At 39.9% G+C, this 24,082-nt stretch overlaps 1 protein-coding gene across 3 annotated transcripts in view; it reads right to left on the bottom strand.

Moving 5' to 3' along the window:
• The window catches only part of cep72 (centrosomal protein 72), a 180,167-nt gene that overhangs the window by 32,554 nt on the left and 123,531 nt on the right, over nt 1–24,082 (bottom strand). For all 3 annotated transcript variants that reach the window (XM_072283441.1, XM_072283443.1, XM_072283442.1), the window contains 2 exons: nt 17,104–17,195; nt 12,210–12,264 (listed from right to left, as the gene is read on the bottom strand). In XM_072283441.1, coding sequence (XP_072139542.1) covers nt 12,210–12,264; nt 17,104–17,195 — 147 coding nt within the window. The remainder of the gene's footprint in view (nt 1–12,209; nt 12,265–17,103; nt 17,196–24,082) is intronic.

Below are 24,082 nucleotides of genomic sequence, written 5' to 3'. Positions count from 1 at the left end.
AGATTGTGAGACTCTCTGACTTCACCATCCTCTCTACCAAATGCACTCTAAATTCCAGCAACAGACTTGGTGAAAAGAATTTTTCCATATATCCTCTCCTAATCTTTACCTTAATATTTTGCCCTCTGCTCACAGATACACCTACTGAGGTGTGGAATTTACTCATGTCTACTCTACGTATGCTCTCATAATTTTGAACATCGGGGCACCCCTTCCCTCAGCCATCTCCACTTCATGGAAAACAAAGTCAGCCTATCTAGTTTCACCTTACAACAGTCTCAGGCAATATTCCAGTGAATCTCCACTGTAACCTCTCCAGAACAATCACTCATTTCTATATTGCTGCGACCAAAATTACATAATATTCCAGTTGTGGCCTCACCAATATTTCATAAAGCAGTATGATAATTTCCATGCACTTACATTCAATGCCCAGGCTTGTATCCTATATGCCTTCTGTATCACTTAACCCACCTTACCACCTTTGTGGAACGGAGGGATCTAGGAGTGCAAGCGCATAGTTTGCTGAACAAGTAGCATGATGAAGATGCTGGTCTTCATCAGACAAGGAATCAAGTTTAGGAGTAGGGTCGCTATGGTGCAATTATACAAGTCATTGTTGAGGCTGCACTTTAAGTATTGTGTACAGTTTTGGCCACCCGATTATAAGACAGACATCATCAAGCAGGAGAGGGTGCAGAAGAGATTTATAAGGATGATGCCTGCACTTGAGGGCCTGAGTCATAGGGAGAGATTTGCCACACTGGCACGCAGAAGAATGAGGACCTCATAGAAGTTTATAAAATCATGAGAGGTATAAATAAAGTGGAATGTCATAGAATGTTCCACAGGACTGAGGAGTCCTAAACTATTGAGCAGAGATGCAAGAGAGAAGAGATTCAAAAGAGAGGTAACTGATCTGCAAGTGGAAGTGGTCAAGACAGGTACAACTGTAACGTTTAGGTACGTGGAATGGAGGGGCTTGGAGGGTTATGGTTGGAATGCAGGCAACTGGGACTAGCAAGGAGAATGTATAGACTGGTTTGGCTAAAGGACTTGTTTCCATGCTGTATTCCTCTATGACTCTAATCTATCTATCCTTGAGGGATCTTTGGATGTACATGAAGGTCCCTCTGTTTCTCAAGAATTCTACCCCCTGCCAAAATCCTGCAGAAATTTTCTATGCCAGTCCTGGTTTTTCTGGGCTGGCTTGTCGACTCCACAATTTAGGGCAAAAGTTGAGTCCTCCTTCATATTATCTAACTTCTCTATTTCAAAACCTTTCCTTATATTGATTTTCTGCTCTGTTTAAATTAAATTTTTGTCTCTCCGAGTCTCTTGGATTATATGATTGATTGTTCTCTTCTGCCTTCTCTGTATTTGTTTCTCTTTGCTCCTTAATGTTTGGTGTGATTGTGACCTGAAACACTATATCATGCATCATTAAGGACCTTCATTGCAATTAACTAACACTCTCCTGAATCTGCGCTTCTTTATCAGTTCATTTTGGGAGATTTATCCCATTATCCTTGTACTTTTAGGTATTAAGCTGGCTGGGTCATGTTCACAAATACTACATTAAACTATCCACAGTTAATAATTCCATAAACTGGAAGTCAATTGAATATTAAAGAATTACCCAAATCAATTAGTCTCAGTGAAACAACAATCAATATAGATTTCAAAATTATTACCTTCTAGTGATATATCTGAAGCAGGAATTGTTACAAATTGAGTATTTTCCTTTCAAAGCAGAAGGGCACTTCCCATGAACAGATTTCACTATAATCATAAAATTGTGTCATGGATTAACAACTAACTCCTCCCCAACTATGTTATGTAATTCACTGGGGATCGCTTGAGATCTAGCACGTTCTCATGGCATTCTTGAATATCACATCAATAAACTAATATGCATTAAATTAATACTACATTATCACATTTATTTACAGGCTAATCACTGACCAGAAAAATAGCAAAAAAACAAGAGCAAAATAAAAGACAGAGCACTCAGAATTGAAATAGGAAAAGTTCACCAACAGCCAAAATTTACTAATGTTTTGTTGGTGCAGTGATTGGAAGAGGATAAGTGAAATAAATCTGAGCTTCTGATTTTCTATCATAATTCACTGCCAGTGATACCAAGGAAAGATCCCCTAACTGCCTTGACTGACCACTTTACCCATTCATATATGTGCACTGGATCTCTTTCTCAGATATCACAGGGGGAATACATTAGCTCACCTAGATCATTTACTTCCCTTGTCTCTATTACTGGAAGGTGTGACTAACGATGAGCCTAGATTTTACTTCAGATTTGTAGGTCCATCTGGCTGTAAATATTAATATATGTTTTTGGAAGTTTCTTAATTGTATGAGTTATAATTATTTGCTTTTACAATGCTGAACAGTGCTCTTTATTATTTTTAAAGGCAAAGACATGAATATGAATAAAAGATGTTTATGGTCATTGAAGGTCAATCATCCCAGCTCCAAGAGATCACTGCAGGAATTCTTCATATTATTGCCATGGACTTATCTATATTAAGCAGCTTCAACTATGACCTTCATTAGAAGTAAAAATGTTTGCTGATGATTGCGCAATGTTAAATTCTAGTTGCAGCTCCTTGGAAAATGAAATAATCCACACCCACATGCAACAACAGCATGACAACCTTGAAGCATGAGCTGATGAGTGGCAAGTGCCAGGCAACAATCATCTCCAACAAAGAGTCTAACCACCTTTCTTTAATATGCAACAGCAGTACAATTATTAATTCTCCCATCACAAAATCTTCAGTGGCCAGAATTTTTAAATGACGAACTGTGTAAGTGTGGTTTTCAAGAGCTAGTTACAAACTGGATTCCTTTGTTTTGTGACTCAGCACACGATGTCCAAAGCCTATGCTGAATTATGTCGATTGCTGTTTTGAGCTGCAATCACAGAGGTATCTGGAGAGCGTTCCACAAGCCTCCTAACTTAAGCCTTGTAGCTGGCAGAAACTACTAGTCTGGAAATCAGAAGTCTGGGCAATTAACATGGATCCTTGACTTTGAATCTATCCACGGCAGCAAGAAAATACATCAATCAATGTACTTAATTATTTAATGGATAATATCAGTGATAGTGACTTAAAAAATTACTGGCCAGCTTAAAAATTCACTTATCTCCTTTGAGCATAGAATTCTGCTGTCCTTATCTAGGCTGGCACCATGTGTTTGACTCCAAAGTGCCTTCTAATCTGGTGCAATGCTGGATGAATGATAACTGACAATGATGTTCTTATCACATAAATAAGCAAAAACTTTCATCTAATGGAGAAATCTTGTCTCATGTCTAGAGGTTAAAAATAGATAGGATACTGCCAAAAATTATTTGTTCATATATTCATGTATATCCTTATGACTGTATTCAATACAAACAGGTGACACGAAAAAATAGCGTGGTATTTCGACCGTGAGATACCTGTCAGTATTCAGATTCTGGGCACTGTGTACAGCTGATCTAGAAGGTTAAGTCCCATGGAATGCAGGGAGAGCTGGTTAGGTGGATTCAAAATCATCTTGGAAAGTGGTGGGTGTAGGTTGTTTCTCAGAATAGAAGCCTGTGACGAGTGGTATTCCTCAACAGTTGGCTGTTACTCGCTGTTTATATAAATGATTTGGATGTGAATGCACAAGGCTCCATCCTTATGTTTCTAGATGACACTAAATCAGGAGGTGTATAACGTTTAGACTTGAGCTGTCATAAGCTCTGCTGCCAAGTAGACCCGGAGAAGCTCAAACTGGGAACCTGTGAGCTAATTACTGAAGATTCAATGCCATGTGATGGCACAATACCATCCTTCACTCTGCTGATGACTAAGAATAGACAAACTAGGCAATAACGGGTTTTAAATTTAAACATAACTAGACAACCTGGTAACCCGTTGGGACACCCTTTGAGAGAAAGGTAGTGCAGTCTGATGTGATGTGCTTTGGAAATTAAAGAAGAAAAACTCAGTTTATTAAAGAAGAAAGACGCGTAGCAAGACAAATATAGCTCCTCCTCGTTTAACGAAGGATATTCTCGAGTTGATACTTCCTTTTCTCCTCTGTCTCTTCCTCTCTCCTCCTTCTCTGCCTGCTTTTGTCATTCTGGAGATGCGCAACCCTTTCATCCTTCGTATCTTCATCTCTTCTACCATTTGTTCTTTCTCTCTGATCCAGGAGTCGTGCAGACCTGGCCTGATCTGGTTCTTGTTCTCTCCTCCTTCTGTGCCTATTGTTGTCATTTTGGAGATGTGAATGCCCCTCCTCCTCTGTCAACAGTCAATAGTCATACTTTATTGATCCCAGGGGAAATTGGTTTTTGTTACAGTTGCACCATAAATAATTAAATAGTAATAAAACCATAAATAGTTAAATAGTAATATGTAAATTATGCCAGGAAATAAGTCCAGGACCAGCCTATTGGCTCAGGGTGTCTGACCCTCCAAGGGAGGAGTTGTAAAGTTTGATGGCCACAGGCAGGAATGACTTCCTATGACACTCTGTGTTGCATCTCGGTGGAATGAGTCTCTGGCTGAATGTACTCCTGTGCCCAACCAGTACATTATGTAGTGGATGGGAGACATTGTCCAAGATGGCATGCAACTTGGACAGCATCCTCTTTTCAGATACCACCATCAGCGAGTCCAGTTCCATCCCCACAACATCACTGGCCTTACGGATGAGTTTGTTGATCCTGTTGGTGTCTGCTACCCTCAGCCTGCTGCCCCAGCACACAACAGCAAACATGATCGCACTGGCCACCACAGGATCGTAGAACATCCTCAGCATCGTCCGGCACATGTTAAAGGACCTCAGTCTCCTCAGGAAATAGAGATGGCTCTGACCCTTCTTGTAGACAGCCTCAGTGTTCTTTGACCAGTCCAGTTTATTGTCAATTCGTTTCTCCAGGTATTTGTAATCCTCCACCATGTCCACACTGACCCCCTGGATGGAAATAGTGGTCACCAGCACCTTAGCTCTCCTCAGGTCTACCACCAGCTCCTTAGTCTTTTTCACATTAAGCTGCAGATAATTCTGCTCACACCATGTGACCAGTTTCCTACTGTAGCCCTGTACTCAGCCTCATCTCCCTTGCTGATGCATCCAACTATGGCAGAGTCATCCGAAATCTTCTGAAGATGACAAGACTCTGTGCAGTAGTTGAAGTCCGAGGTGTAAATGGTGAAGAGAAAGGGAGACAAGACAGTTCCCTGTGGAGCCCCAGTGCTGCTGATCATTCTGTTGGACACACAGTGTTGCAAGCACACGTACTGTGGACTGCCAGTCAGGTAATCAAGAATCCATGACACCAGGAAAGCATCCAGCTGCATTGCCGTCAGCTTCTCCCCCAGCAGAGCAGGGCGGATGGTATTGAACGCACTGGAGAAGTCAAAAAACATGACCCACACAGTGCTTGCTGGCTTGTCCAGGTGGGCGTAGACACGGTTCAGCAGGTAGATGATGGCATCCTCAACTCCTAGTAGGGGCTGGTAGGCGAACTGGAGGGGATCTAAGTGTGGCCTGACCATAGGCCGGAGCAGCTCCAGAACAAGTCTCTCCAGGGTCTTCATGATGTGGGAGGTCAATGCCACCAGTCTGTAGTCATTGAGGCTGCTGGGGCGTGGCGTCTTTGGCACAGGGACAAGGCAGGACGTCTTCCACAGCACAGGAACCCTCCGGAGCCACAGGCTCGGGCTGAAGACATGGCGAAGTACTCCACGTAGCTGAGGGGCTCTTCTTCTCTCACTTTTTTTGTCCTGACTCTTTGATCCTGGAGTCGTGCGGCCCTGACCTCATCCGAATCTTGTTCTCTCCCTCTCCTTGCCGCTTCCTGAAGCGTTTGGTGTCATCTCTTGACCATAATGTCCCCCTTCTCTTTCCACGCAGCATAATTAAGCTGTCCATATTTTTTTTACCCTGATGCTTGATAGAAGATATAAAGCAGTAACACCAAAGCCTCCAGGATGCTGATTTTTGTTGATGTGGTTGGCGCTCTCCTAAATGGCTGTGATAGCCCTGCCCTTTTGCTGTGGTTGGTGTCGCTGCTGTGAGCATCGTGAGGCGCTGCTGAGGCTGGCCGTGCGCATGCGTCGTGGTGTCGCGTCGCGGTTTCCATGAAAGGTGGAATCGGCTCAGGCTGTGGAAAGCGGGGCCTGTTGATTGACGAGTGAGCAATTTTATACAAATATATAACCCTGAACTTTGCATGCATTCTGTAAGTTAGCGCATTTTAAGTTGATTTAGTCAAAAAAAGTGCCGTAGTAATGCACCATTTGGGTTAATTGGAGGTCACAAACAGAGCATGAGAATTTTAGTAGTATATATTTAACCCAAGAAGCTGGATCAGGAGTAGACTAGGTGCCTCCTCAAGCCTACTGTGCTATTTAATAAGACAGTGACAAATCCAGTTTGGTCTCAACACCAACTTTCTATTCTTTTCTCATTCCCCTTGACTCCCTTATAATTCAAAAGTAGATTAATCAGCTATTTTTTTGTTAGCAGGACAAAAAAAAAACAGTAATTTTCTACATTGCCGTGGCTCTTTTTTACAGCTGATAAGAACAACAATTGGTATTACAGTTCTTTAATTGCTTGTGAAGCAATTTGGGATGGCTGGAGGCAACGGAAATCTGCTGTCATTGTCAAATAGTATTTGGGATCTTGTAGTTCAGCAAAAAAAAGCAGTTGAGTCTCAGTTTAAAGCCTCAAGCACATCAACAAAGTACTAACCCAGTATTTGAGCCTGCAGTGGGGCTTGTCATATTTAGCCTCATGCTAGTCTGAGTCTGTTAGTTACATTTGTAATTTTATCCTTCATCTCCATTTTTAAAAAATATTTCAATTTTATACAAACTATGACTACTTGTTCCCAGATGTTTAACACTGTTTTTAATCATTCTAACCTATGTCCAATGATAGATGTCTTCAGTCGGGTTATTGCTTTCTAACTACACTCATGTAGTAGATAAACCCATGGTTTGATACTGGCCTGTGCTGTTCGATCTACGAAATAAAATTTCATGTGACAAGTGTGATTTATATTCACTTATTTGTTTGAGAACTTTATTTTGCTTTGATTTCTATGATATAAATTGGAATAGCCATTATGAATGTGTGCCTATTCCTGTTATCTCCCTGCTGAAGAAATACTAATGTTATTATTCTTTCCTCTGCACACCAGATAAATGATAATATACTTTCATGTATCTAAGCATAACAGGTGCAAATTACAATATAATTAGTATAATCGATATAATATTTAAGGAAATTACAGGCAATATGAGCTGATTTCATGAATTATATAGTTTGACAATAGATTCTGGGACTACAGTTTCCTGTTTTCTCACCCAATGAGATCTGACAAAATGGGTGAAAATTTTAAATTAAAAATCTGGGATTATTTTTCAGCATTACTGTATATGATTATAACACTAAGACATGAAGATGAAGATATTAAAATATTGTAGATTCACTGAATCATATTTGGATGAGATAAAATGAGAATAGCACATTAAGTTATTGTTGTCACCTTGTATAATCAAAAAGACACTTCAGGAGAAAACAACAGCAGCACGTCTTTCTGTGCATTTAATTCAGAAAATGCCACCAAAATGGGTTTACAGGAGTAGCCAGAAAGGTTACAAAATAGAAAGATAAAAGAATATTTAATGCACAGTTATAAAATGTGATTAAAAATTTAGTGACGGAGATGATGTTCGTCAGCCAACAGTTGGAGAGGAAGATGGACGTCCAGAGAATGGATTGGTCTCCATAGACCAAAAATAACTCTATGTGCCAAAGGTAGGTGGAATACCAGAGGCAGTGGAAGAGGAACAAAACCCATAAAGAAATTGATTATTAGGATGAGCTCCAGATAGGGAAGGATCAATAAATAAATAAAATTCTCATGTAGGAATAAGATACCAATGCAAGTCTAAAAGTAAGGGAGTGGTAAGTGAGAAAGACATAATGTGGTAGAGTTAGGCAACTGAGTTTTAAACAACCTAAATATTTTATAAGAGGCTAAGAAGGCAGAAGGTGGTGAAGAATTTTAATCCAGAAATCAAAACGTTTCAATTCAGGTGGAAGCTTTGGATTAGCATGGCATCAAGGTTTTGCACAAGCTGGTTCCACTTGTTGAACACTTGTTAATAATTATGGTTACGATCCCTCAACCCACCTGGATCACAGGGGTGCTGTACAGATGAATTGCCTCCATCTCTCACAGCTGTAGTGAGTGCCTGCGTTGAGGCAAGCCACTCTGGTCCACTCTGCAATGTTGTCTATCCATTTCTTCCTCTGTCTGTCCCATTTTCCTCTTCCCTGCACTGTTGCCCTGAAGACTGGTCTTTGAAAGTCCACTTGATTTTATTATGTGGCCACACCATCTTAGTTTCCTCTTCTTTACTGTGGACAGCAGACCTTCATTGTGTCTCATGCTGGATGATCCTTTCTACTTCGTTGTTTGAGACATGGCCTGTATAGGAGATGCTGAGGAGCCTTCTGAAGGATCTCGTTTCTACTGCATGGATCTTCTTTTGCAGTTGTCAAAGTCCATGATTTGCATGCTTACAAGAAGATGGCGAGCACAAGAGCGTGCAGGAGTTTCAACTTGGATCTGAGAGTGATGTTATTGTCTCTGCAGATTGGTTTTAGTTTAGCCAGTGTTGCTGTTGTTTGGGCTGTCCTTGCAAGGCCTTCAGGCTTTGACCCTTCTTGATTGATAGTGACATCAAGATGTCATCAAGAACCATTTGGCAGTCTCTAATTCTTGTCCACTGACTGATTTTTGTCATGATTGGCTCTTCACTACTTCTCATCAGCTTGGTTTTCTCTGCAATGGTCATGCCATATCTGGTAGATGTATTGTCCAGATGGTTCACAAGGCAGGCCAATTCATCCTCATTTCCTGCCAACCCATCAAAGTTATCGGTGAACTTGAGGCTGGTTATGATCTGTCCTCTGATGCTGACTGTGCCGATATGGTCTTCTAGGCATCTGACATTACTTGCTCCAGGAAAATGTTGAACAGTGTGGGTGAAAGGAGGCAGTCTTGTCAGACTCCAATTGATGTATGGAACCACTTTCCAACTGTGCCTTGAACAAGTACTGCACTGCTAGCTTTGGTGTAGAGCTGTTTGATGGTTTGGGTCAGCTTCTGGTCCATGTTGTATTTTTTCATTGTGGCCCAGAGTGCATCATGCCACACCTTATTGAAAGTCTTTTTGAAATCTATGAACATGTGGAAGATGTCCTATTGATGTTGTTTGTATTTCTCAGACAGGGCTCAGAGCTTGAATATCTGTTCAGTTGTACTTCTTCCACTTCTAAATCCAGCCTGCTCTTCTGCAATTATTTCTTCTGCCCATGGTTTCAGTCTGTTGAAGATGACTTTCAATGTCACTTTGCTTGTGTGGCTGATAAGACTTATGGTTCTATCATTCTGACATTGCTGTTAAATTGCCTTTCTTGGGGAGAATGATGATGAGTGATTTTGTCCAGGGTATTGGCCATTCCCCAGTCTGCCAGGTTTTGTTGCAGATATTGGTGAGGATGTCTATCACTATCTCTCCCTCATGTTTTATCAGGTCAGCCGGGATGTTGTCGATTCCTGCAGCTTTCCCATTCTTCAGCGATCTGATGGCTGCTTTTACTTCTTCCCACAGAATTGTAAGGTCATTGTCGTTCGAGGAGTCCTGGCTTGCGAGTATGCTGGGGCCTCTTGGATCTGATAGTTGTAAGAGTCTGAACAAAACTCAGTCCATCTGTTGAGAATGTCTTCATCTTATGTGAGACGGGTTCCTTCTTTGTCTGGAATGGTGCTGATTTGTGACTGTCTCTGTTTAGTGAGGTAATTCACAATTTGAAATAATTGCCTGTTATTATTCTTGTTCAGACTATCTTCTATCTCTATACACTGTCTCTCAATCCATTCTTCTTTGGCCTTGATCATGTATTCCCTGTACACTACAGCTCCTGTTGCTGTGTTCCTGGTTTTCTTCAAGTCTCTTCTAATGCGACACATTTCCAGAATCCCCTCTGTTACCCAGGGTTGGGTTTACGAGCAGAGTTTTCCAAGCATCCCATTGGCTGTTTCTGTCATCACTTCATTGAACTTACCTGTCAATGCTTTAACATTTTCATCAAGCATCAGCAGTGGTGGAAACTTACTGCAATGGAGGGGTCATTCAGTCTGTCCAAGTTCAATTTCATTCTGATGTGCCTGGGCTTCTTGACTTTCTTCAGCCTGATTTTAAAGTTCATTATCACCAGGTCGTGGTCACTTCCAATATCAGCACCTAGGGACGTCCTTGTTGTGACTCTCTTGATCTTAGACCGGAACCAGTTCTGGTTCCAGTTTTCTTCTGGTGAAACTAGATACGTAAATTTTGACATGAGTTTTGTGGATGATATCAGCAGGGGGTAAGGACAGATTAACAGGTGATACCATTACCAACAGACCTGCACCCAATGATGTTTACTGCCTTCTCTTCTATCAATGCCTCATTTTAAAATTCTCATCTTTGGATCCTATCACTGCCATTCCTTGTAATGTCTTTTGGGCCAGCCACTTTTCTCACCCCTCTCTCTATTCCTTTAAATAACTCCTTAAAATTAATCACCTTCACTTAGCTTTCCGTTGTCAGACTTAATGAGCTGCTGCTGCAACAGGATATCAGATAAGTCCTGGGCTGCAGCCAACTAATGTTTAATGGCAGAAAAGACTAATATGTATGGAGATGCATGAGCTGGGCAAGAGTCATTCTTTTTGGTAGTGTGAAGAATGGGTGAATGAGGGCTTTTATTGATGGGCATCCAGTGAGTAAATAACTTAAAAAGGGCCCTACTTCTGTTCCCAGCACTCGTCTAGAACCCACATATGAATGCCCTTTAAATTATATATCTGCAGAATGGTGCCAAAACACCTGTATGGATTATGAGTGGGCAATAACACATGAAAGGGTTAACATATGAGGAGCGTTTGATGGTTCTAAGCCTGTACTCCCTTGAGTTTAGAAGAATGGGGGGGATCGCAATGAAACCTATCAAATATTGAAAAGCCTAGATAGAGTGGACGTATAGAGGATGTTTCCCAGAGCGGGGGAGCCTAGGACCAGGGGCACAGCCTCTGAATAGAGGGATGTCCATTTAGAACAGAGATGAGGAGAAATTTCTTTAGCCAGAGGGTGGAGAATCTGTAGAATTCATTGCCACAGATGGCTGTGGAGACCAAGTCATTGGGTATACTTAAAGTGGAGGTTGAAAGGTTCTTGATTAGTCAGGACATCAAAGGTTACAGGGAGAAGACAGCAGAATGGGGTTGAGAGGGAAAATAAATCAACCATGATGGAATGGTGGAACAGACACGTTGAGCCGAATGGTCTAATTCTACTCCTATGGTCTTATGGTCTAATTTTGTTTAGAAATTAACATTGCTGTAACGTAATTTCCAAAAATGCATTGCAGTAGGAATAATTTAATTCAGTATGAGTCCCTATAGAATGTGACCCAGATGTGCAAACATGATTTGCAATGGTAACTGTCCACTTATGTTACCAGGGTTGACAGTCAACATTGAAAAACGCTTTATACTTCAAAATCACTTTATACAACAGAAATACCAACTTTCATACACATGATACTGAAAGGGTTAGTGTAAAATAGCTGAATTTCTAGGCAAATGCAACAAAATCACATTAATCATTCAGTAGCTAACTTGTTGGAAGTTTGTCAAAAACAATATTATGAGATAAGGAGTTGGCTTGAGTTCAGAGAGGTAGGATTGGAATGGGTTTGATGGGAGAGAGGAAATACAAACTGAGAATAACACCGAAGAATGGACTAGAGCTGGACCATTTGGGAGAATAAGTCAGTAACAAGGAGTATGGATAATATGAAGACATGGAAATCTCAGCAAAAAATAATGCATGTAGAATATCAATCAACAGGTTTGGAGAAATTCAGACAATTCTGGAGGTAAGGATGGGATTAATCAAATGGCAGACTGAAGGTACAGTTAACTTTGAAGGAAGGCACAACATCACCAAAGTCACTAAGTAAACAGAATGGGGACCACCAGTTATTACTAATATGTCAAATTCAATACTGTTATTTCATTAGTCCTACTGGATTGCTCAGCACTATTGGCAAAGTATATATGAAATAAAATTAATTACCTTCACTCAGTGCTTGACATTCTACAGAGCTTTTCCTTTGCGAATTCATGACACCCTAAATGGAATTAAAAATCGTAACAGGAAGTATTATTCACAGGAACAGGAAAAAAGTTAACTCAAAAGTGATCTTTCAGTCCATTGAAACTGTGTATACTGTGCACACTTTGATATACTGCAATTACTAAAATAAGCTATTTTAAGCAGAACGGTCAAAATGAAATTACTGTGGAATTAAGCAGGATAATTAACCTTACAATACACACTCCAAACTTGCTGCATTCCACAGATAACAATATCAGGTAAAAAGAGAGACATGCGTTGGCAGATGCAGAACAATTTGGTAATTTCACTTTAATATGAGAAAGGGGAGAAAAACTATCACATTTTAATTTTATATATAATGAAGCTCATCAGATGACAGATTTTTGGGTTGGTGAGCACTTCAGAGATAGTGGCCACAATTCCCTGACCTTTAGCATAGCAATGGACAAAGTTAGGAGCAGACAAAGGAGAGTATATATTTAATTGGAATAGGCTAATTACATTGTTAATAAGCAGGAACTTGTGAGCATAATTTGGGAGCAGATGTTCTCAGGGAAATACACAGAAGTGTGGAGGTTATTTAGAGAGCATATGCATGAGGTTCTGGGTAAGATTGTCCCATTGAGAGAGGGAAAGGATGAAGAAGAAAATTAACTTTATTTGTCACATGTACATTGAAACATCAAAATATACAGTAAAATGCATTGTTTGCATCACAAATGTACTGGGGCCAGCCACAAGTGTCCCCATGCTTCAGGCACCAACAAGCATGCCCACAACTTACTAACCCTAAACCTGTATGTTTTTGGAATATGGGAGGAAACACACAGTCATGGGAAGAACATATGAACTCCTTACAGACAGCAGCAGGAATGGAACCCCAATCACTGGTGCTGTAAATCACTGTGCTAACCGCTATGCTACTGTGCTGCCCCTTTGACCAATGTAGGCTGAAGGAACCATGATTGACAAAAGAGGTGGAACATTTAGTCAAGTGGAAAAAGGATACATACTTTAGGTTTAGGAAGCAAAAATCAGGCAAGGTTCTTGAGAGTTATAAGGCACCTAGGAAGGCTCTTAAGAAGGGATTTAGGAGAACTAGAAGGGGACATGAGAAGTCCTTGATAAGTAGAATCAAGGAAAACCCAAGGCATTCTACTCTGACGAGAGTAAGGGTAGGACTGCTCTAGGACAAAGGGTGTAACATGTGCCTGGAGCTGAAGTAGGTAAGGGAGATTCTCAGTGAATACTTTTTTTCAGTGTTCACTAGTGAGAGGGACCTTGCTGAATATGAGATCATTGTAGAACAGGCTAATGTGCTCAAACACATTAGAGGTTAAGAAAGAGGTAGTATAGAAGTTTTTGATATGTAAGCCCCAGGCCAGACAGCTTGTACCCCAGGTTACTGCGGGAAGTCAGGGTGTTGACAATGATTTCTGAATTCTCACTGGCCACAGAAGTAGTATCAAAAGAATGGAGGATGGAAAATGTTGTTCCTTTGCTCAAAGAAAGTGATAGAGATAACCCTTGGAATTATAGACAAATGAATATTAAGTCAGTGGTTGACAAACTAATGACGAACATTTTTAGAGACAGGATTTACAAGCATTTAGAGAAGCACAGAAATTTTAGGGATTCTCTGCATAGCTTTGTGAAGTGCAGTTCATGCTTCATGAGCCTGATCGACTTTTTCTCGGGAAGTGACAAAACAAATTGATGACAACAGAGCTGTGGACATGGTGTATGTAGATTTTAGTAAGGCATTTCACAAGTTCCCCATGGAAGGTTCATCCATCAAGTCATAGGCATGGGATCCATAGAAATTTGGCAGCATGGATTTGGGATTGGCCAGCTCACAGAAAAGAGGGTAGTACAGTAGTAGATAGAGTGTATTCTGCCTGTAAGTCAGTGATGAGTGGTGTTTGGCAGAGATCTGTTCTGGGACCCTTGTTCTTTGTGATTTTTATAAATGACTTGGACGAGGAAGTGGAGGGTGGGTTTATAAGTTTGCAGGTGACTTGAAAGTTGATGGTGTTGTGAATAGTGTAGAAGGCTGTTGTAAGTTACATAGGACATAGACAGAATGTATTGCTGGGTTGAGAACGTAGAACAAAACATAATTATACAGGGCCTGCAATCTTGTGCTGATTTTTAAGATCAATCTAACCCTTCCTTCCTCCATAGCCTCCATTTTATTTTCATCTATGTGTCTATCTAAGAATTTCTTCAATGTCCCTACGTGTCTGCCTCAGTCATTCCCCAGGCAGTGTGTTTCAGGCACCATCACTCTCTGTGTGAAAATAAACCTAATTCTGACATCTCCTCGATACTTCCTTCAAAATCACCGAAAAATTATGTCCCCTCATAATCACCATTTCCAACATGGGATAAAGTCTCTGACTGTCCATTTGATCTCTACTAAGTCACCTCTTATCCTTCTTTGCTCCAGAGAGAATAGCCCATGCTCAATTAACTAGACATGCCCTCTCGTCCAGGCAGCATCTTGGTATATGTCTTTCACACCTCTTCTAAAGCTTCCACATCCCGGTGACCAGAATGGAACACAATACTCCAAGTGTTGTCTAACCTGTGTTGTATAGAGCTGCAACATTATATTGTGGCTTTTGAACTCAATCCCCCGACTAATGAAGGCCAAAACACCATACCCCATTCTAATCGCGCAAGTGAGACTAGGCAATGTAGTTCAGTTCAGAAGAATTTGATATGATACACTTCAGAAAGTTGAACTTGACGGCAGAGTACAAGGTTAATGGTAGGATTCTTAGCAGCCTGGTGGAACAGAGGGACCTTGGGGTTCACATCCATGGGTCGCTCAAAGTTGCCGTACAAGCAGATAGGATGATTAAGGTGTGTAGCATGTTGCCCTTCATTAGCCAGGGGATTGAGTTTAAGAGCCACCAGGTGATGTTGCAGTTCTATATTGCATTCAGTTCTGGTTGCCTCATTAGAGAAAGGATGTTGTAACTTTAAAGAAGATGCAGAGGAGATTTACCAGAATGCTGCCTGGATTAGAGAGCACATTTTATGAGGAAAAGTTGAGTAAGCTAGTGCTTTTCTGTTTGGAGCAAAGGAAGATGAGAAGCCATTTGATCTAGTTGTGTATGATGATAAGTGGCATAGATTGTGTGGACAGCCAGCAACTACTTCCCAAGCAGGCAACAGAGGACATCCTTTCAATGTTAGTGTTGGAAAGAACAGGGCGATAGAATATTTTTTTTTAAAACATAGAGAGTGGTAATTGCCTGGAACGAACTGCCAAGGGTAATGGTAGACGTAGATACATTAAGGACATTTAAGAGATTCTTAGATTGGCACATAGATGAATGAAAAATGGGCTAGGTAAGAGGGAAGTAGGTTAAAAGGTCATCACAACATCATGGGCCAAAGGGCCAAAGGGCCAAAACTGTGCTGCACTGCTCTATATTCTATATGCTGTACCCTTTGTTCTAAATTTTGGCCTTTCAATTTTAATTAAGATTCAATAGTGTTTCACTTACAGGTCCTCCCCAGGTTATGAACCCGAGTTATGGATACCCTGAACATATAAACAAACACTTGGGAGACCAATCCGGTGGATGAGAATAGACCTACTGGCTGTTGTAACTTCTTAGGGACAGGGCAATTCCATGCAACTTCTCTATCCATCCCGCTCTGAGCCATCAAAATAGGGGCTGGGTCTAGCCAAGCAGAGCTGGCAGCACTGAGTCAATAAGTCTGACTGGTGACTGCTCTTCCCACTGCTGCTCGCTCTCCTGTTAGGAATGGTCTATGACCCTCTCTCACAAACTTTGATAATTTCTGACTTTTGAACAGTTCAGGCTATGAACAGTTCTCAGGAACAGAAACCTGTTGTAAACTGGGGACTGTCCCTAATTTCTAATCTTATGAATCCCTACCCCTGAATGAGCAGATAGTCAAATGGAAATTTGTAGCCCCTAGAGATTCTTAAATCAGTTTGAAATTCCACCAAGAATCCAAAATAATGGTGATATTGTTTGGATGTTCATTGCAGCAACAATTTTTGCTGCTGGAATATAAAGAACTCTTATCACTAAGAAATCTGCTGCTTGTAATTGTGTGAGAGGTGTTGAGAAATGAAGTTTGATCAAAACTGGTCCCTACTACAGAATAATGAGAACGTCTTTACTTTTTAATACATGATAATTTAGATTTCATTGTTATCTATAAAAACAATGTTAGTATTTAAGCAGAAAGGTAGATTTTAAGAGGAGGTATTATAAAGGCCAGACAACAAGAAAAAATAGAAATTGAAATATTTTTGTGCTGATCTGATGTCTATTTTCTAGAAATTTATTTAATGGTAATAAGGCTGTTCTGAAATTCATGCTTTGTGATGGTTCCTTTATTGACTTAATGCTAAATGTAATGCATGCCCTCACTGAGTTAGTCGATTAGTTACAGAAGTGACTGTGGGAGAAGGCAAGTCTAGAGAGCCTTTACTTGAGCAGCATTTTCTGTATGAACTAATATATGACAATAACAACAAAAAGCTGATCATTTTCTAGACCTGCCAGAAGGGAGCAGTTAAAATAAAAGGACATTTAAATAAGTGTCTATTGGAAACAAAGCTCAGATGAAAAACAATAATCAATTTTCTATTAATGAAAAGCCAGTATCATAAATAACACCTTTGTGAATTTGTCAGTTTTTATTTTGGTTAATCAGAAAACCAATCTGCAATTGGCTCTTGTGAAATGTTCTTAATACATAAAGAAATACTCTGAATGCTACTGAATATTAATAATAATATGTCATACACCAAAACAGTACTCTTATTTTTAATTCCATTAGTAAGGACTGGTCCTTAAACCTTGGGGATGCTGACTGGCCGGGACTTGGTTGCTTGTGAGGTATTTCTTGCTGCGGATTCTTGGATTCTTGCATTGTCAATCTCATGAAGACCTTTGGGGAAAAGATGAACAGCTATTATTAAACCACTGATCTAGAGCAAGATAAGTGCTCAATTCCAATTGGCACCGCTGGCAATTTTTTTTTAAGTATGAATCTGCTCCACAGTGTCAATATGAACGCTATAGATGTGCAGAATCAAATTTGCATTGAAGAATTCAAATTAAGAATAAATTATTGCCATACATATTATAGTCAATCCTGGAATCTAAAATCAATATTAAAAGATCTGGGTCACAAAAAACATTGACTAAAAGAGCTCAATTGAGCAAAATGCTAAAAATCTGATACAATAATCAACACAGTTTTTAATCTTACTGTTTTTCAGTGGGATTAAAACGTTCAGCACATGCACAATGATCCAGCTAATAAAATGAATTTGCTGTTAATTTAAGAAAAATAAAGTTGTAAATTTACCAATTACTTGATAAGACAAACTATATGTATTATAATAAGAGGCCTCTATGATAATGCCTCAGGACATGTCTATATATTTGGTAGTTTAAAATCATACTCAGTTCTGTGAAGTGCATCCAAACTCTATTAGACAACTGGAACTTTTTTTGCCTATATTGCAACAGGTCCTCAAATGACTTATTTCTTCATTTGCTTAATAACACTATCGGGAATTACCTCCCTAAAGATCTCTGTCTCTCCCTCCTCCCTTGCATTTCTTAATGTATCTCTTGGTGTGTCATGCAGCAAATTTTATCTGATTAACAGCAGTAAAACATTTTGGGATTGTTTATTTTATAATGATATTTAAATGCAATCTTTAGCTGTCCTGAAATGACTTGTGTAATAATTCTAATCATAATGCAATTTTCAGTGCCAAGCTTTAAATGAGTATTTTAATCACAGATAAAGTGGACCAAGTGATTTCAGCATACTGTCAGCATTGCTGTCAAACTAATTTCAGCTTTTTGAAGTAATAGGAAAACAAGACAGATATGTGGTCTATTAAGTAATTAGTAAAGTAACAGAAGATGTCCTGGTCAGCCACTGCACCTAGTCCCATCTCCAGCCGTCTTGACTCTGTTTTGCCGCTGGATCCAGATGGGAATTGGGAAGAGAGAGTGAGGCAGACGCTGCGCAACTCTCCCTCACTTAAATCCAAATCACACGCTAGTCTCGACACCATCACAATGGTGTTGAGGTCCTCATCGATGTCGAGGATGGACGCACACAAAAAAGTAAAGCACTGATTTTAGGGATTAATGATTTACCTCAGCACACTAGAGGCTCTACATAGCTAGAGGAAAGTCTGGGTTCACAGGGAGCATGCTTGGCTTATGGAAGTTGTTATTTTATTATAATCAGCAAAATAAATGCAGGAGAAGAACCTGAACTGCCGAAGTTATTTCAATAAAATTGTTACAGCAAGCATACTATTCAAAATTAAAACTCATTGAACAGTCTGAGTTAGACAGTCCTCTATCATTCATGATTCACATTTTTAGGCTGACTTGATAATAGAAACTCAGTTGTAAAGTACATTATCTGATGTGATTAGCTGCATCACTATGCAGGGTGATTTTGTAACTAAATTTCTATTCTGGAAAGAACTCAACAAGTCTACAAGGCTCTCCTGTAGGTCACACTATGAACCCTGTATATGTCAAATGACACATTTCTCATGCCACTGACGAATACAAATTCAGATCTTGATTCTATACTCAAATTGATTCTCTGTTACTGTTACATTCAAAATTCAAATCAGAAACAAGGCAGAGAACAAACTCAAACATGTAATACCCAGAGGAATAAGACATTGAATGAGAGGATAAAAATAACTTAATATAGAAGCACAACTTACCTAAGTCAGGGCAAAAACCAAGGTTGTGTTAGTATGTCAAAATTAAGACCATAAGGTATAGGAGAAGTAGGCCATTTGGCCAATCAAGTTTGCTCCACCATTCAACTGGGGCTGATCTAATTCTTCCAGTCATCCCCACTCTCCTGCCTTCTCCCTGTACCCTTTGATGCCCTGGCTAATCAAGAACCTATCTATCTCTGCTTTAAATGCACCCTGTGACTTGGCCTCCACAGTCGTCGTGGCAACAAATTCCATAGATTTACCACCTTCTGACTAAAGTAATTTCTCCGCATCTCTGTTCTAAATGGACATCCTTCAATCCTGAAGTCGTGCACTCTTGTCGTGGACTCCTCTACCTTGGGAAATAACTTTGCCATATCTAATCTGTTCAGGCCATTTAACATTTAGAAAGTTTCTTTGAAATCCCCCGTTCTTCTGAACTCCGGGGAATACAGTCCAAGAGCTGCCAGATGTTCCTCATATGGTAACCCTTTCATTCCTGGAATCATTCACGTGAATCTTCTCTGAACCCTCTCCAATCTCAGTATATCCCTTTCAAAATAAGGAGCCCTAAACTGCACACAATACTCTAAGTGTGGTCTCGCAAGTGTCTTATAGAGCCTCAATATCACATCCCTACCCTTATATTCTGTACCTCTAGAAATGAATGCCAACATTGCATTCACCTTCTTCACCACCGACTCAACCTGGAGTTTAACCCGTAGGGTATCCTGCACAAAGACTCCCAAGTCCCTAACAATCGATTCCAACAACTTCCCAACCACTGATGACAGGCTAACAGGTCTATAGTTTCCTTTCTGCTGCCTCCCACCCTTCTTAAATAGTGGAGTAACATTTGCAATTTTCCAGTCATCCGGTACAATGCCAGAATCAATCAATTCTTGAAAGATCATTGTTAATGCCTCCACAATCTCTCCAGCTACTTCCTTCAGAACTCGAGCGCACATTCCATCAGGTCCAGGAGATTTTCCACTCTCAGACCATTAAGCTTCCTAAGCACCTTCTCAGTCATAATTTTCACGGCACATACTTCACTTCCCTGACACTCTTGAATGTCCGGTATACCGCAGATGTCTTCCACTGTGAAGAATGATGCAAAATACGCATTTAATTCCTCTACCATCTCTGTGTCTCTCATTACAATATCTCTGGCGTCATTTTGTATTGGTCCTATATCTACCCTCAACTCACTTTTACCCTTTATGTACTTTAAAAAGCTTTTAGTATCTTCTTTGATATTAGTTGCCAGCTTCCTTTCATAATTCATCTTTTCCTTCCTAATGCCTTCTTAGTTTCCTTCTGAAAGTTTTTAAAGGCTTTCCAATCCTCTATCTTCCCACTAGCTTTGGCTTCCTTGAATGCCTTCTCTTTTGCTTTTACTTTGGCACTGACCTCACTTGTCAGCCACAGTAGTGTCCTTCCATTCAAAAATTTCTTCTTATTTGGAATATATTTGTATTGCACTTCCGTCATTTTTCGCAGAAACTCCAGCCATTGCTGCTCTGTTGTCCTCCCAGCTAGTGTCTCCTTCCAGTCAACCTTGACCGGTTCCCCTCTCATGCTACTGTAATTTCCTTTACTCCACTGAAATACCGACACATTGGAATTTAGTTTCTCCTTCTCAACTTTCAAAGTGAACTCGATCATATTGTGATCGCTGTTCCCTCAGGGTTCCTTTACCTTAAGTTCTCTTATCACCTCCAGATCATTCCACAACACCCAATCTAGCACAACTGATCCCCTAGTGAGCTCAATAACAAGCTGTTCTAAAAAGCCATCCCTTAGACATTCTACAAATTCTCTCTCTAGAGGTTCAGTACTGGTCTGGTTTTCCCAATCGACTTGCATGTTAAAATCCCCAACAATTATCGTGACCTTGCCCTTCAGACATGCCCTTTCTATGTCCTGCTGTAATTTGTAATCCACATCCCGGCTGCTGTTTGCAGGCCTGTATACAACTGCCATTAGGGTCCTTTTGCCCTTGTCATTTCTTAACTCAACCCAAAGAGACTCGATGTCTTCCGATTCTATGTCATCCCTTTCTAATGATTTATTACACACAGGGCCACACCATCCCCTCTGCCTACTAACGTATTTTTCCGAAACACCATATATCCTTGGACGTTCAGCTCCTAATGACAGTAGTCCTTTAGCCAAGTTTCAGAGATGGCCACAATGTCATACTTGCCAATCTGTAGCTGAATTTCAAGATTAATAATTCAAGATTCAAGATTTCAAGATTAATAATGTGTTCAAGTATAAAAGCAATGAGCTCAGTATAACAGGTGCTCTTCATTTCTGAAAGGCTACAATATTGAAAACTAACAAATTGAAAACATGCAGCACGTTGGTACTAGCAGAAATATGAAAATGTTTGCCTATAGAATCATGAAAAACATGAATAATCTTAAATGCTCTCCAAAAGAATGTTGCAAGATAAAGAAAGATAATAACTCTCTTGGGAGACTTTGGACAAGTAGTTTTCTCTCTACTCAGCAAGACTGCTGAAGCCAAATGACTCCATAAATAACAGCTTAACTAATACTTCTTTTAAAGTTTGATTACAAATGTTATTGGTGCCTACACCAGGCTAGAACAATGTGGCAAAATTGCAAATTTTCCCTCAAAATAGCTTCTAATAAGTCTTCTTATATCTATGAAACTGCTGGTTACTGAGTTAGATCTTGTCGGTTTTAAATGCAGCAATTACTTGCTGAATTATAATTTTAGATCACACAGCTGTAAGTCATGTCCTATGCCCTAGTAATTAGTTTGAGCCATCTATCACTGTTATGATCACTTTTTATCATGTTACTTAAACATGAATAAAAATTGCATGAGTTATTTCATCAGCTTTAACAAATGCATGAATTAAATGCTCAGTTACTCTCTGAATGTTTAGTTGAAGTCTGTGCTTTTCTTTCAACGTTACCATAACATATTATTCAAATAATACTATAAATCAAATATAAATGATAAATAAGATGCTACAAATTCTGAAATTAAAGATAAAGTCATACAAGGTAAGCTGTAATGAAAGCAGGTATTATCAAATAGTGCTTGATGTTAATAATCCTGATGACTAATGATTATAACCCATAATACAAGGATTAAAGCAGCACAGTGCACTACCTTGAGCTGTTTGCTGGAGTGAACCTACACAGCATTTGGGCATGGCAACTCAATAAAAGTAAGATTTTATATCCATGCCAAGAGTCAAAGTCTTTTGTGAAATCAAAAGAAAGGCCATGTTTGACGTTACTTCTTGAAGTTTTCTAGGAATTGATGATTGCGAAGAGAATTTCCATTGTGCCTTTAGGAAACGAAAAGTACACTGTAGTCTATAGAGTAGCAGTTCTGCCATTGGTAGAGGTGGTTTGCGGGGGCTCTGAATATAAATGTCAATGGTGGACAGAATGAAAACCCTGCTGCAGTGAACAGCAGGGTTTTCTCTGGCTTCTGACTTGAAGATAGTTAGGCTATGATATAAATGATCTCCCCTAGGCCTAGATGCAGTAAATGAGGTAGTGAATTTTTGACTAAGTTTTCTATGAGCTGTATTCTAGTCTGTTCTCAAGATTGTGTGCTTTCCAGTTGGCATTTGGCCTTTCCGACTTCAATAATCACATGGGCTGGTAATCACATGTTTTATTACCGAAAGGAACCAAAGGTGCTTATGTTAAAGCAGAGTCACCATTGAGTTCTATGGAACTAAATGCCTCCCTTTCCAGCTTAGCCCTTGAGTGTTAGTGCCACAGAAATCCTTGAATTTTTGGACAGCCCCACAGTGGACTCGCTTCAGTTCCTGTCAATTTGGGGTGACCAGGCTGTCTATATAGCACTACCGGAGAAGAGCCATCATTGTAGAATCTGAAATCTCCAACACCATTTTTTGATGTCAGGATGATGGGGACAACAGAATGGATTAAGAGAGGGTAAATATGTCATTCGTACCAATCCCATTCAGGCAATGATATTACAGGTGATCCTCCGAGATCAGAGGGGTTGACATGAGACCTTATGCATGAACATTTGGCAAAAATGTGTGGTTTAGAACAGTACCATGCTCCAATCATTTTGTCAAGAGAAGTCTTTTGAAGTGAGCTTTCCCTTTCCCTCCTTACTAAATTTTGCCTGGCAAGTTTCCCAAGAGGATCAGTTTGTTAGGCCATTTTGGTGTAGAAGTCCTCCTTGGCCACATTCTCAGCGTGCTCATTCTCTGGTAGAGTGAATTGGAGAGCTATGAAACATTCGCATATCCCACAGAGTCAAGGATATACTTAGGTGACTGAATTTCTTCATCGTCAATCATGCTTGCTCTATCTCCTCCTCCAACTCATCCTTAGACTCCTCATCCTCTCTTTCTTTCACTTTGGCACTTGGCCCCTCCTTCCATCTCTGCACCTAGCATCCCTCCCTCTCTCTTTCTTCTTGCCCTCCACTCTCCAAGTCACCATGCTCTGTATTCAATTGAAAGATATTCATTCCACAAATGGAAAGTATATAGTGACTGCGACTGTAACAACATGACCACAAAAGAGTGACTTTTAAATAATTTCTGGGTAAATGATTCCCTGTAACAATCCACACACATGGCGATTTCCAAAACCAGAATTTTTGGAAATGTAATTATATGCAATAAAGCTAAATAAAACACATTCACAAAATAATGAGTGATTTAAGGCACTTTTAAAAGTATCTTTCCAAGATTGCTCCTTTCTGTTCAGTAATCAAACTAGTAATTCACATTATATATTGGACACATTCTGAACCATATACATGTTGCAAATTGCACAACTCTACTGTTTGACCGACAACACTTGTTTTAACTACAAGGTTACAATTTTAATCTCTCATCAAGAATCAGAGCACATAATCTAGAAATCTAGATTACCACTGTAAAACACTAAAATCATTTACTGTTAGAGAACTCACGATGTATGCCAGCCCAATCTATTTGCTTCAGTGCATTAAGTGGATATTAAAGATCACATGGCTATATTCACAAAAGATAGTACATTCTACTGACACTCCTTTCAACAAT

The sequence above is a fragment of the Mobula birostris genome, chromosome 19, assembly GCF_030028105.1.
Source record: "Mobula birostris isolate sMobBir1 chromosome 19, sMobBir1.hap1, whole genome shotgun sequence".
In the NCBI taxonomy this organism is placed as follows: Eukaryota; Metazoa; Chordata; class Chondrichthyes; order Myliobatiformes; family Myliobatidae; genus Mobula; species Mobula birostris.
Note: the sequence above shows the minus strand (reverse complement) of the source record. Positions and strands in the feature narration are given on the sequence as shown.